At 40.8% G+C, this 13,990-nt stretch overlaps 1 protein-coding gene across 8 annotated transcripts in view; it reads left to right on the top strand.

Annotated features, from left to right (window-relative positions):
* Positions 1 to 13,990, top strand: part of TNPO1 (transportin 1) — a 176,177-nt gene that overhangs the window by 112,590 nt on the left and 49,597 nt on the right. For all 8 annotated transcript variants that reach the window (XM_030567697.1, XM_030567696.1, XM_030567698.1 and 5 more), the window contains exons 13-16: positions 3,199 to 3,424; positions 6,317 to 6,488; positions 12,896 to 12,982; positions 13,691 to 13,798. In XM_030567697.1, coding sequence (XP_030423557.1) covers positions 3,199 to 3,424; positions 6,317 to 6,488; positions 12,896 to 12,982; positions 13,691 to 13,798 — 593 coding nt within the window. The remainder of the gene's footprint in view (positions 1 to 3,198; positions 3,425 to 6,316; positions 6,489 to 12,895; positions 12,983 to 13,690; positions 13,799 to 13,990) is intronic.

Raw genomic sequence — 13,990 nt, forward strand, 5'->3', positions numbered from 1 at the left:
GACCTTCTTGTCTTGCCACATATGGTCCCTCCATCTGGAAGTGGCTAGCTTCGTCTTCCAGAGGTGGGGAACTCCTCAGGTGGACCTGTTTGCATCCAGTACATATTCTGCTTGTTCTGGGGGATCGACAGAGGCTCCCTGTCAGACGCTTTCCTGCTCCTGTGGTTAGGGGTTATGTTGTATGCCTTCCCTTCTGTGCCACTGATTCACAAAGTCCTCATGAAAATCAAGCAGGACAGGGCGAAGGTGATCCTCAGCACCAGCTTGGCCGCACCAGTGCTGGTTTGGCACTCTGCTGGACCTCTCAGTGGCTGCTCTGTTATGGCTGCCACTCAGGCCGGACTTGCTGTCCCAAACTACGGCAGACTTTTGCATCTGAACCTGGAGATGCTGTACTTGATGGCTTGGCTGATGCATGGTTAAATGCGGAGGAGCAGAAGTGCTCGGCTGCTGTCCAGCAGGTCCTGTTGGGCAGCAGAAAACTCTTCACCAGAATGACCTCCTTGGCCCAATGGAAGTAGTTTGCTTATTGGACATCGAATAAAGGTATTCGGCCCAAGCAAGTCTTGTTGCAGTTGATTCTGGATTACCTTCTGGACTGCAAGCTCGAAGGCCTGTCCCTTTCGTTTATCAGGGTCCACTTGGTGGTGGTTTTGGTTTTCTGTCTGCTGCTTGAGGGTAAGTCGGTTTATGCCCAGGACATGACTGTTAGGTTCCTCGAGCGCCTTTATTCGCACATTGGAGATCTTTCAGCCATGGCATCTGAATCTTGTGTTGTCATGGCTTATTGGACCCCACTTCAAGCCTCCGGCTTTCTGCTCTCTCCTTCTCTGGTCCTGGAAGGTCATGTTACTCATTGCGATAACATCTGCCCACCAGGTGTCTGAAATTAGAGTTCTTACCTTGGAGCCATCCCATACAGTCTTCTGCCGGGACAATGTCCAGCTGAGGCCATACCCAGCTTTCCTGCCCAAGGTGGTCTCCGTTTCCTATGGGCCAGGACATTTACTTGTCTTTTCCCCCCCACCCCCCCAGAACTACATAAGTTGGAGGAGGAGCATAGATTGCACTCCCTAGACTTCAGGAGGGCACTAGCCTTCTGCATTGAAAGGACCAAGCCATTCTGCACGTTGACACAATTATTTGTCGTAGTGGCCAACAGGATGAAAAGTTGTCCAGTGTCCATTCCAGGAATTTCTTCTTGGATCACTACCTGCATTCACTGCTGTTACGATCAAGTCAAGGTTCCACCTCCAGTGATTGTAACTGCTCATTCAACCAGGGTGCAAGCCTTTTTCAGCAGTTTTCCTAGCCCAAGTGCCTATCCAGAGCATCTGTAGGAGGACACCTGGTCATCCGTCAACATGTTCACATCCCATTGTGCACTTACTCACAGCCCTGGGATGATGCTGGCTTTGGTAGAGTAGTACTGCAAGCTGCTAGACTGAACTCTGAGCCCACCTCCGAAGATACTGCTTTTGAATCACTTAGAATGGAATCAACGTGAGCAAGCACTCAAAGAAAAAATGGTTACCTACCTTTTTGTAACTGTTTCTCGATGTGTTGCTCATGTCCATTCCATTACTCACCCTCCTATCCCTCTGTTGGAGGAGTCAGCAAGAAGGAACTGAGAGGATGTAGGGTTGGCAGTTCCTAATATACCCAACACATGAATGTGGCACTCGAGAGGGCACTACAGCCAACCCTGGATGCTGCTAAGGCAAAAAACTCTGACGGCCGTGCACATTGGCGCACGCACACCTAGAATGAAATGGACATGAGCAATACCTCTCGAAGAACAAAAGTTACAAAAGGTAGGCAACTGTTTTTTTCGAATCACAATAAATATTTAGCTTGGCCTGAAATTAATAGCTTGTTTGGTTTTTGGACAGTTAACCACTCTTTTTTTAATTAAATTCAAGGAAAATTTGAAAACTCTATCTCTTCCAGTGGTTTTATAAGTACTGGTGCCCTAATACCTTATAGTGCTGTAGTTAGAGGTTTTGCCTGGGATGTAGGCGTTCCAGATTCAGGTCCCTATTCTGCCTGATTTGGAGCAGGGATTTGAACTTTGTAGATGAGTGATCCTAACTACTGGGATACAGGGTGATTGTGGGGTGGGTGTCTCTTTCTCCTGTTGAAGCTGTTCTATTTTGTTTAAATACTTAAACATTAATTGGCCCAGAGGGAGTGAGAGTTACTCTGTTGTCCGGTGGTTAGAGGACTCCCCCTCCACCTTTTTTTTTCATTCTAGATGAAACTATTAGAGGAATTCATGTTGAATTCACAAATAAGTTTTGGTCAACTCTGAACTACAGTTTTGGTAAATGTTTGTCCAAATATTTTCACCTAGCTCTATTTAGTTGTATTGCTTAACAGCAACATTCTTTAGTGGATGTGTCTTGTTTTGTCAAGAGTCTCTTGGATGAATGCCTACTCCTGCTCATTCATCATCATTCCTATCTTCTCCAACATGTGGCACTGATCTTGTCTGTCTCTTCCTACTTCTGTTCACCCACTCTTTGTCCCGCCTTTTCCCCAGAGCTCCCAAGAGAGGAAAAGAAGGTCCTAACTATGTAGTGCATCTGTGGACTAAGAAATACGGTACTAGTTGCTTGGGCTGAAAGCAGTTAGGCAGCTCTGCTCCCTGCTGCTGCTCCTTGGAAATTGAAAGGGTAGGAACATTGCTAGGAACAGTCTGGATCTCTGTGTTTGGAGACTTCCAATGGAGAGCAGTGAAGGAGTAGGACAGCCTAATTCTGCTTAACACAGGAAACTGGCAGTATTAATCAACCATTAAGGAGCAGACCCTTAGGGAACTGTAGCCCATATTCTTATAACTGAGGCGCTAACCTTCTGTGTCTTACCAAACAAAGTAAATTAATGCAAACTTGCAAACTAATTTTCTTAAGCAGATGTGCTTGTTAAACTACCATTAGCACACCAAGGCTTTTGAGTATCATGGGAGCAGTGGAAGATATTGATGATTTTGGATGAAAATGGATTGACAAGTTACAAAAAGTAATTAGTTGTTGAACAGATAGTAAGGCTTTCCAGGCCTGATTGCCTATTGGTAAGATTTAGTCTCTCTTTTGGCACCTTTCAGATTGTCTTGATAAACAGAGAAATAGTAAGACAGTTGTTGTTTTAAGCCTTTCTAACAGCAGTATTTTACATTACATATTTTTCTGTTTGTAGGTTGCATGCAGGGTATGATTCCATATCTTCCTGAACTAATCCCTCACCTTATTCAGTGCCTCTCTGATAAAAAGGCTCTTGTGCGCTCCATTACATGCTGGACTCTTAGCCGCTATGCACACTGGGTAGTTAGTCAACCCCCAGACACGTACTTGAAGCCATTAATGACAGAGTTGCTAAAACGTATCCTTGATAGCAACAAGAGAGTACAAGAAGCTGCCTGCAGGTAAGTCAAAGTTATTGTACTTGGTATGCGTAAAATAAGTACTTTAGTAACTTATTTAAAAAATAAATAAGTAGGCATAAATTCTTTTTAATTTTTTTTTTCTGTATAGTGAATTTTACTCCAAATGTGGTAAGGTTCATAAGTCCCTCTTGATGATTTTAGTTCATTCTGAGATGTCCAGTTTGATCTCTAAATATGCTGATTACTGCACTAAAGAACTTTAGTACAATAAGAGACATGTTGTCTGTATGCAGTACTTGATTTTCATTAAGCGGTAATTTTAATGTTGCCTTAAAAGGCAAGGCTAACTTTGTTACTGATTTGCATTCTTGTATGTGCAAGATCAGTGGCAATGAAAGTGGAAGACAACTATTGCTGTAATAGAATTATGTAAATAGATTAGGTCTAATGCAGGATTTCTGAAATTGTGGGTCACAGCTCTTGCAGGGGTCATGAAAGGAGGTCTTGAGAGGCTGTGCAGTAATATAACTTTATTTTTAAAAACTCAGCGAACTTCAAATTGCTCCTTAAAGTGGACAACTTCATGTAAGCTTTTGTACCCAGGAACACTACTGTTTCAGTGTAGGCTATTGCTGGATATGTTTGTGTGCAGCAGGCTGTGAGAGCCTCTGTTACTAAAACAGTATTAAACCTATAACCTTCCTGTGCTTGGATTTATTATTTTAATTGTATTTGTATTCCTCTGATACCTAAACACCATAGCCAGGATCCAGAGCCCCATTGTTCAAGGTTTTCTACAAAATTGAATAGACACATCCTTGTAAAAAAAGAGCTTACTCTTACAAAATAGAGAGATGTGAACAGACAAAAGATATTACAGCAAAATATTTACAAGTACAAAACTTGTTAAAATATTTTTCCTTTTTATTTCCTGAAACCTATCCACCTTTTCAGCCAATCTGATCTGCTGCTTATGTAAAATCCTTTCTCCCTGCCCTCTTACAGGGATAACTTTCCATCCTTTATAGAATGAGTCGGAACCTGCTGACATCAGAATGTCTGTCTACTTCACAAGTTTTTAACCCACAAACACAGTCCAAGTAATCCAAACTGGCAATGGCAGTTAAAGGTCCAGTGACTGTAATCACTGAGGACCATGGGCAGTGATAAAGGGGTAATTGGGAAGGTTGGATTATTTCATGAAATGGACAGCGGCAAGCTGTCATAGTGATGGCTTGCAAGAAAAAATGTAAAGCAGCATGGTTTTACATAGATTGAGCCGACACCGTGGGTTTTAGTATATTTTGAAGTGATGGCTGCTAAAAGTCTGAGCCTTTCAGAGTTGCTGCAGCATTTAGAAATCAAACATCCTTTGAAAAATAATCCTGAGAGTGAGTTTGTGAAAAATTTGAAGCCTTGGGAAATCAACAAGGCTTGGTTATTCAAATTGATAGTGTCAACAAGAATGTCTTTCAGGCATCTTATTTGCTATCTTTACAAATAGCACAAAAGTATAGGATGCAGCATTGCAGAAAAATGTTATTCCTTGTGCAGCAGACAGTATTTCAAGGCCTGAAGCAGCTACCATACTGAAAAGTTCCATCGTTATATAATACTGTCTATTTTCCGATCTGTGTAATTTCTACATAACCCCAAACATAAAACTTGTCCTTTTGCCAGTAAGAAATTTCTTGGGTATTCCCAGCCCCAGGGAGAGTTGTACCTATACAGTTCTAACCTGCTTGCTTTTTAATGCCTCTTAGGAGGAATACCTGTGGGTACCAAATAACATAACCACTGCCCACCTACAGTGTGCTATGGTTCCATTGTGATGCAGGAAAATTGCCGTTCTATAACTGAGTAGTAGTAGTAGCAGGGCATGATCACTTTTTATAAAGGCAGTAACTTTTTAGCATCCAGCACAGACTGTAGCATATTAATCTGTACTTTTTTGACCCAATCCAGGCCAATTAAATCTTTGTGTTATCCAATCATATGTTCTTTCTGCCATAAATGTGCCTGTGGAATGGCATGTTCCATCTCTAGGACCATTTCCCTACATGTTTAGGGATTTATTGATTCCTTTGGGACCTAATTGCATATAGTGTGTGTCTATGTAAAACTGCTCTATTTTTCCCAAAACTGGAAAAAAAAATCTGTTCCCTCTACTGGCTCATCATTTGACTTTTGCCACTTCTGCTCTCCACATCTGTTTTTTATATCCATTTTGTCTTAGATTGTGTGCTTTTGAGAGCAGGAACTGCCTCCTCATTAGGTATAGACATTGTCAGGCACAGTGGAGTTGGGGCCTCTAGGTGCTGCTATAGTACAAATAAATACCCTATTATATATCTGAACTGATGAACAGCTATTGTTAGAGTTCCTGCTGCTTCAGTTAACTCACTGCAGCTATATTTATAATAGTACCTCTGGTTTACCCCATTTGCGTGATAGGCTTTAAGATAATGTGTTTGAATTTTATGTTCACCAGAAATGTTAGAATTGTGCCTCTTTAAACTTTTAATTGAAAAGTTTTTGGTTGCCTGGATTTCAGTGCCATTGTAGAAACACATTTCAGATTAATTTTAAAGGGGCAAACTGCTTAAGGATATGTCTTCACTTTGAGTGGGGGTAGCTCAAGGAGACCTATTCAATCTAGCTATCATTGAGCTAATGTGCTAAAAATAAAGTGTAGCAGGGTAGGAGCTAGTTGCACCAAGTGTGCGCTCATCACAGATGCTAGGTACGTGGGTTGTTTAGCCCTTCCAGATGCTTTCACTGCTGTGGCTACATTCTGTTTTTTGCACACTAGTCCTCATTGAGCTTGCGGGAGTATATCTTGAGCTGGAAATCACATCCAAACCCTAAATGGAAATGTCACCTTCTTAATTATATTGATTTAACAATCTGACTTCTTGTTTTGCTCCTTAGTGCCTTTGCTACTCTAGAAGAGGAGGCTTGTACAGAGCTTGTTCCTTACCTTGCATATATACTTGACACTCTGGTCTTCGCATTTAGTAAATACCAGCATAAGAATCTTCTCATCCTTTATGATGCCATAGGAACTTTAGCAGACTCTGTAGGACATCATCTAAACAAACCAGTAAGTATTATTTATATTCTGTATAAACCACTGTCATAGTAAAACAGTAACATCATGATTATCCTACTGCAGTACAGTGTGTAAGATTTTAAATGAAATCTTTATTAAAATCTATATAATACAAAATACCCTGACTTTTCTTTTATACTGCCGCAAGGATGCACTTGGATTACTGAGTATACTAATTTTCTGTTTTAAATATAGAGAGTCATATCTATAGAATCTTTCAAAAAAAGAACACGTTTAATTGCAGTCAGTGTATAGCGTTAGTGAAATGTTACGTTTGTGATATTGAATTTCTTTAAATCTAACTCCCATTGTACTACTTTTGACTAGGTGGGGAACCTTAAAATATTAAACCACACTCAGCGTTGTGCCTAGTCTGCATTTTTTTTAAAATGTCACTTAATATCACACTGAAACCTAAGGCTGCTTGACCTACAGATGCTCATGTATTAAGGCTGTAGAACCCTGCTTAGCAAGTTCTGCTGTAGAATATTTTTCCTAAGCAATATTTTTTTAAAAAATGAGTGCTTAAGACAAATCTCTCTCTCTCTCTCAACTCCTTTCAAAAATCATTAGTTATGTACAGGTTTTGAATGTAAATGCTTCAAAATGCGGGAGATTCTTAAACTTTCCATCACCAGCCAATTATCTGTTTAGTCATATTTTCTCTGGGGAAGAACTGGACCACTGAACATGGGGCTTTCTCATTGTGTTTCCCTGTCACTCCCTTCAAGGTTTGTAGTGTTTTTCCACCTGTCTTCAGTGTCAAGGGTGTATAGACTCTTGCCCTACTGTGCACGTCAGTTCATGGAATAGTGTTGAAATATTCTCTCATTCCTTTTGGAGGGCCATTGCAGCAGAATGTAGTAAGATGAGGCCCTGAAACGTTGCACTGCTAAGCAAAAGCTGGGCTGTGAGCCAGAGGCAGGGCTCACTCACAGAAGTTGGCAAGAAGAGGATTGTTAGAGGCTGGTGCATCCACAGAAAAGTGCTAATAAGAGGAACTTGTGGCAAGATGACCTCAGGACGTTCCACAGACGACATAAGGAACAGGCGGGTGCATCTTAGACAGGGTCAAAAGGACAGCATGATGGGTAGATCTGTCTGATTGAAACAACATGATCAAAGGAGGAGACAGCACCTTAATGAGCCAAGGGGCTGTACTTCAGTACGTCAGTAGGGATGAGTAATCTGTCCTGTAACTGTATAAAAGTAGGTCCTGGAGTCCGTATCTTTATCCAGCCTAGGGGGCAGTGGAGTGTCCCGTCACTGGTTTGAGCTGTGTTCTCACATTTTCTTAGTATATACTGTAGAGTTTGTAGGAAACTATTACTGTGCTTCATTTGACAATAAACCTGGCTCAGGTTCCTTCATACCTTACTAGAGTCTGTGGTCTTTGGGGTTCTCTCGGGGTTTGCTGTGTCAGCTATCTGCGCAGGGCCAGGGCAGCACACAAAGGGAACACGCGCGCAGCCGACTGTTGTCATTGAACAAGAGCAGAGCCATGACAACACGGAATATTGCTGCAAATGTAAATGACATTTACACTGTGACCTGGAGGACCTTACTTGGATTCCCAGTTACAGTAATTTCACCCCTTTGATAGACATTAGGTGGTTGAGACGGTTGCATTTTGGGAATCTGAAGGAATGGGGGAGGGATAGCTCAGTGGTATGAGCATTGGCCTGCTAAACCCAGGGTTGTGAGTTCAATCCTTGAGGTGGCCATTTAGGGACAAAAATCTGTCTGGGGATTGGTCCTGCTTTGAGCAGGAGTTTGGACTAGATGACCTCCTGAGGTCCCTTCCAACTCTGATGATGTATGACTCTGTGACTACGGGATTGGGTGTTTTGATCCCTGTATTGATAGGCATAATGATTCTTGGCAGTAACATCACATTCCAGACATTAAGTAGCTTGTGTTTCAGTGGTCTCATTTGGGGGTCTTGTTTTAGGAATGTAAAGCATCAGTAGACAGCAGTTGTTCTTGTTGCTTCATGTTTTTTGCTTTATAATTGGTGTTCAGTAAGATAATTTCCATCTGTAACATTGGGACTAGAGGAAGACTAGCATTGTAGTTAATACACTGGACTGTGACTGAGACTTTGGGCAAGCCACTTCACTTCTAGATGCCTTTTGTTTTGCCAGTAAAATGAAATTACCTTTCCTCCAGACGGGCACTTGGTTCAACACAAGACAAAAGGTAATTGAGGAATAGTAATGTGTTCACTTTCAGATGTAGGAGGGACACTGCTTGAAAACTGGATTTGTGTGTACTTTCCTTGATTTTTCTTTTTTGTTTTTTGTTTTGGGATGGGTTCGAAGAGTTGCTCTATATGGGTAATGGGAGGAGATTTAGGTGTGCCATATTGGAGGCCTGAGTTCTGTTCCAAGTTCTGCCAGACATGATGCTCATGCAACATCTGTCTACTTATAAATGGGGGAATGAAACTTCCCTGTCTTAATAATCAAAGTCCCATGCCCTTGCCTTGTAAAGATTTTTGAAGTGCACAGCATTAACATCAGTCAGTGGGTAAGGTGAAACTGCAACTCGTGGTCTGCTGGCTCCAAACCCATGTATCTTACTCTACATCTAAGGGAGTCGTAGTGTTCAGGAGCAGTGCAGCAGGAGAAAAAGAAGAATCTGTTTTGACTATGTTCTCTCTGAATCTCTAGTTCTGTGTGCATTGAATGGATGCACTGCAGGAGAGTGAGCAGGGCCTGGAAGTATGCATGTGTTTGGAATTTTCTTAAAATTCAGTTACAAGTAATCCGTGTGTGCAAATGGAATTTTTTGTTTCCCCCATGGCTCATCATGAAACCTGTCCAATGTGGTTGAATTAAGAAAACAATGCACCTTTTTGACCCAAGAGAGATCCTGAAAGCCGATGGTTATAATGGAAAGTGTTAAAGGTTGCTGCTTCTGTTCCTGTAGTTGTAGTATAGAGAAGATTAGGTGCTTCTGTTTACACTTGCTCACAGAACATGGATGTTCACTTGTCTTTGTATCTGACTAGCCCTCATCAGATTAATGGTGAACTTGTGCACTGAACAGTAAGGGTTTATAGAATTGTCTGTTTAGTCCTGTTTTTGAATTCTGCTATGGAACTTAATAATATTTTTGTGGCAATATGTTCCACAGGTGATTTGTGCATTGTGTGTATGTGTGTCAGAGAGAGAGAGAATGAGAGTAAAAGTATTTTTACTACCTTTTCAGTTTCCTTGCCGTTATGGGGATCTGCACCTTCTTTTGAGTCGTCTGATACTGGTTACTGTTAGCAACAGCATACTGGAGTGAATGGAACCTTTAGAGGCTTCGGCTCATGATGAACACTGCCCACGCTGCTCCCCTTGCTATGTTGTAGACGGTGTCTAGTTCTCTTTCCCCTTGATCCCATCACTTGTCTGTCCCATTTTGTAGGACAAGACTGTTCTAATCCCAGTACACTCTGGATATCGGCACAGCTAATCTTGTAGCTCCCCATTCTTTAAGCAACTATGAGCACTTCAGAATATTCAGTCTCTCAGTATTCCAGTTGAGACTTCTTTGTCTCTCAGTCTTACAACAGATATAGTCACATGTCCATCTCAAAGATTCCTGCAGCTTGCCATTGGTCCACAGTATGCTGTGGCCATTTAGTGTAGTGCCAGCCCTGAAAGTTTCTATCTGGCTCCAGAAACTTAATTCTTTCTTACAGTATCTTCTTCGACTTAGCTGTGTTATCAATCGGCAAAAGCATATTCATTCCAACTCAGTAAATGATTTATCTGGGAGACTGCCTTGATGGTAGTCTCCCATTTTCTGAGAGCGCGCGTGCCATTAATCTAGCAAGGTATCAGAGTGGATCCCATGAGCCAGGTGTCTCCAGCTTCTTCATCTTCATCTTGTTAGAATACTTAAGTTAGGACCTATGGGATGACTGAAAATGGAGGGGAAAGCAAAGACAAATGAAGGAATGCTGATGCTACCTAGTATCTCCCAACTGTCTTCAGATATTGTAGAAATGCTAATTCAGAGTGCCATCAACCAGGCTCTTCATTCCTCTGCTTCACCTTCCAGACCTGTTGTCTCAGGTGGAAGTAGTCATACTGTTCCAGATGCTCTATCTTATATTCTGATTTGTGAGAAGTGGCTCTTGAAACAGCTGGGCTGACTTTCACGGTGATGGACGCTGGTGAGGTAAAGAGAGCTGTTTGCCATCTGGGTGGTTTACTTCATCTTTGATCACTGTTGGGCTGGTGGTTGGCCAATGTATGCTTTTTCTCAGATCTTTGATTTTCTTAAACCAGTGTTAGGTAAGGGTGTCTCAGCCTGCTGAGAAGATAAGTTTCAGCAGTAGGAGCTATTAGGATAGGAGTAGTAAATAGGCAGACTGTGGGCTAAATCTGGACTGTCAGGTGCTTTTGAATGGATCCTGACATCTTTGTACCACTGTTAGTTTTGTTGTTTTCTTTGGAGTCTAGACCTTAACCAAGAAATTTGGACCTAGACAAAAATAATTGACTGCACCTGTATTAGGAAATACCCCTTGCCTCTTAGTGTCCAAACTTTCAGGGCAGTAGAACAGAATTCAATTAAACTTAAATATGCTGTCCTTGGAAACTAAATGCAAAGCTTCCCCCCTCAAGTCCCTAGTATCTGCATCCTTATGACTGGCAATAAAATAGTCCTTTCTGTTGACTGTTACCTCTCTGCTGAGCATGGTTGAGCCAATGGCCCTCTCTTGTTGCTTCCCCTTCTTGTCTTTCTCCATGTTGTCTTCTGGTTCCCAGCATCGTCCCCAAAATTAGTGTCCTGATTTCCCGTGGAGCTAAAGATTAATTTTCCTTCCTATTGTCCTCTGCCAACCTTATTTAAGGGATATGGCTTGGCATTCCTTAGATGGAGTCCTGAACTTTTGCTTATGTAGTAGAGTGTAGGATCTGACACCGTGTTTGTCCTATAATATGGGCCCAAGAAAGAATGGAAAACGGACAGCTGTATCATTAATAGGAGAATTCAGAGAGAATATGCCTCAGAAGAACTGTCAAGCAGCCTCTTGGTCTATCTTGGCACAGCTGAGCTTCCCTCAGGGCACCTTATAGGCATAGGTTCCTGAGTGTTATAGTCCAAGGATACTCCACTAGTTACCATGACATCATCGATTGATACTGTTGTTGCTGGGCAATGCATTTTTAGAGTATAAGAGTGAAATTCTGGCCACACTGAAGTCCATGGTAAAACTCTGTTGATTTCAGTAGGGTCAGGATTTCACTCTATATTTTTTCAAGTCCAGAAAGTCAGATTAAGTAAAACCTTTTTATACTGGGTGCATTGTAACTTTACAATAGAAAAATATTTCCTGTGTGTAAAGAGGGCATTTTTAATTATGATCACTTAGCTGGTTTTGGTCACACACATAGTGGTGTGTGTATGTGGTGTGGAAATAACCTTTGTGGAAATTTCCATATGGATTAAACTATAACATGGGGAAACTGAATCTCAAGGAATAAATGCAAAAAACGAGGAGTACTTGTGGCACCTTAGAGATTAACAAATGTATTTTTGAGCATAAGCTTTTATGAGCTAAAACCCACTTTATCGGATGCATGCAGTGAAAAATACAGTAGGAAAATATATATACACAACATGAAAAAATAGGTTTTGCCATACCAACTGTAATGAGGGTAATTAATTAAGGTGAGCTATTAGCAGCAGAAGAGAAAATTTTGTAGTGATAATCAGGATCCTGCAAAAATATCATATTGATTATCACTACAAACTTTTTTTATGCTGATAATAACTCACCTTAATTAATTAGCCTCGTTATGGTTGGTATGGCAAGACACGTTTTTTCATGTTCTGTGTATATATATTTTCCTACTGTATTTTCCACTGCATACATCTGATGAAGTGGGTTTTAGCCCACGAAAGCTTACGCTCAAAACAATTTGTTAATCTCTAAGGTGCCACAAGGACTCCTCGTTCTTTTTGCTGATACAAACTAACACGGCTACCACTCTGAAATGGAATAAATGGATGTTACTGAAACTGTCTCTTTTGAGCAAAGTTGTCAGTGATGGTGTATCTATTGGCACCTAATATATAGCGGTAAAAAGGTAAACTTTGTTAATACATTGATGTTTCCTAAAATCTAATCTGAGAAATATCAAACTGTGAACTCATTATGAAACTTCATAAATAGTTGTGCAGGAGAGACAGTTGTTTACAATTATCACAGTTGAAACAATTGTAGTAATTTCACCATTGATATGTCATAAGGACCTTTTTTGTAAAAGAGAAAATGTGAGGTTAGATGAGAAGAGATCATGTGTTCCAAACTTCTGAGGTAGACAACTTGGGTATTTTGGAATTCAGTATTCCATCAGTTAATCAACAATGTTTTTCCTCACTACAAATAGGAATATATTCAGATGCTAATGCCTCCACTAATCCAGAAATGGAACATGTTGAAGGATGAGGATAAAGATCTCTTCCCTTTGTTAGAGGTAAATGTTACGAAGTATTTTGGTGTGAAATTGTATAGGTTATCCAATCTCTCTTCTAAGTTGATTTTGTGTTATAAATGTTTAATATAAAGCAGTCTGGATTTTGTTGTGGAGACTCCTTTAATGATCTGAATTATAATTGTGCATAAATTAGTGTAGCTCTTACAAGAATTATCCTGTCTTCTGAAAAGACTTCAGGTTGGGAGTGTGATTGTAGAGATTAGGCATAGTGGTAAAAATGTTAATTATGGAAAAAGCCAGTTCTGCATAACTCATTCATTTTGATTGGGAAGAGAAACTTGCCTTTTCTGTGATTTAAAGATATAGCCATTTGGGGAATATCTCCTCTCAGAGCAAAGATTTTAGGTTAGTTTCCCTGGAGTCCTTGTGTTCTTCTACAGCATTTTTTACTGCCCATCTTTTATTCCCACAACTTTGCTTCCATAGAACGACTGGGAGGTGCTCCCAGTTGGACACTGTCAGCCATCTCCTGTAAACTGAACTTTCCCCTTCAAAATCTGTGGCATGAAAATTATTAGCCCAGTCCTAAACCAGGTTTTCCATAACGGTAGCATGTTATACTATTGTCTGTTATACTATTGGCTGCCCAAAATAATTAAATTTTTCTCTTCTCTATTTAAGTAGGGCCTAGTGGAAAAAAAAGGTATGCATTTTCATTATCACGTGTACATTGCTTTTGTATTCCAGTGCCTGTCTTCGGTTGCCACTGCCTTGCAATCTGGCTTCCTTCCATACTGTGAACCCGTGTATCAGCGTTGTGTAAACCTGGTACAGAAGACTCTTGCACAGGCCATGGTATTTTTCTATTATTTCCAGGATTTGTAGATGCATTGGGTATGCAACTGTTTGTGTATTACACTGGGATTTATAACATATCCATCAAACATCTGACTGAAGTTATAAAACATAAACTAATTCCTGATTTGCATGCATAGCATAGAGAGAACTCAATCTGGTTATATTGAAGGTGTGTGTTTTTAACTAGTG

Source organism: Gopherus evgoodei, chromosome 6 (genome assembly GCF_007399415.2).
Source record: "Gopherus evgoodei ecotype Sinaloan lineage chromosome 6, rGopEvg1_v1.p, whole genome shotgun sequence".
In the NCBI taxonomy this organism is placed as follows: Eukaryota; Metazoa; Chordata; order Testudines; family Testudinidae; genus Gopherus; species Gopherus evgoodei.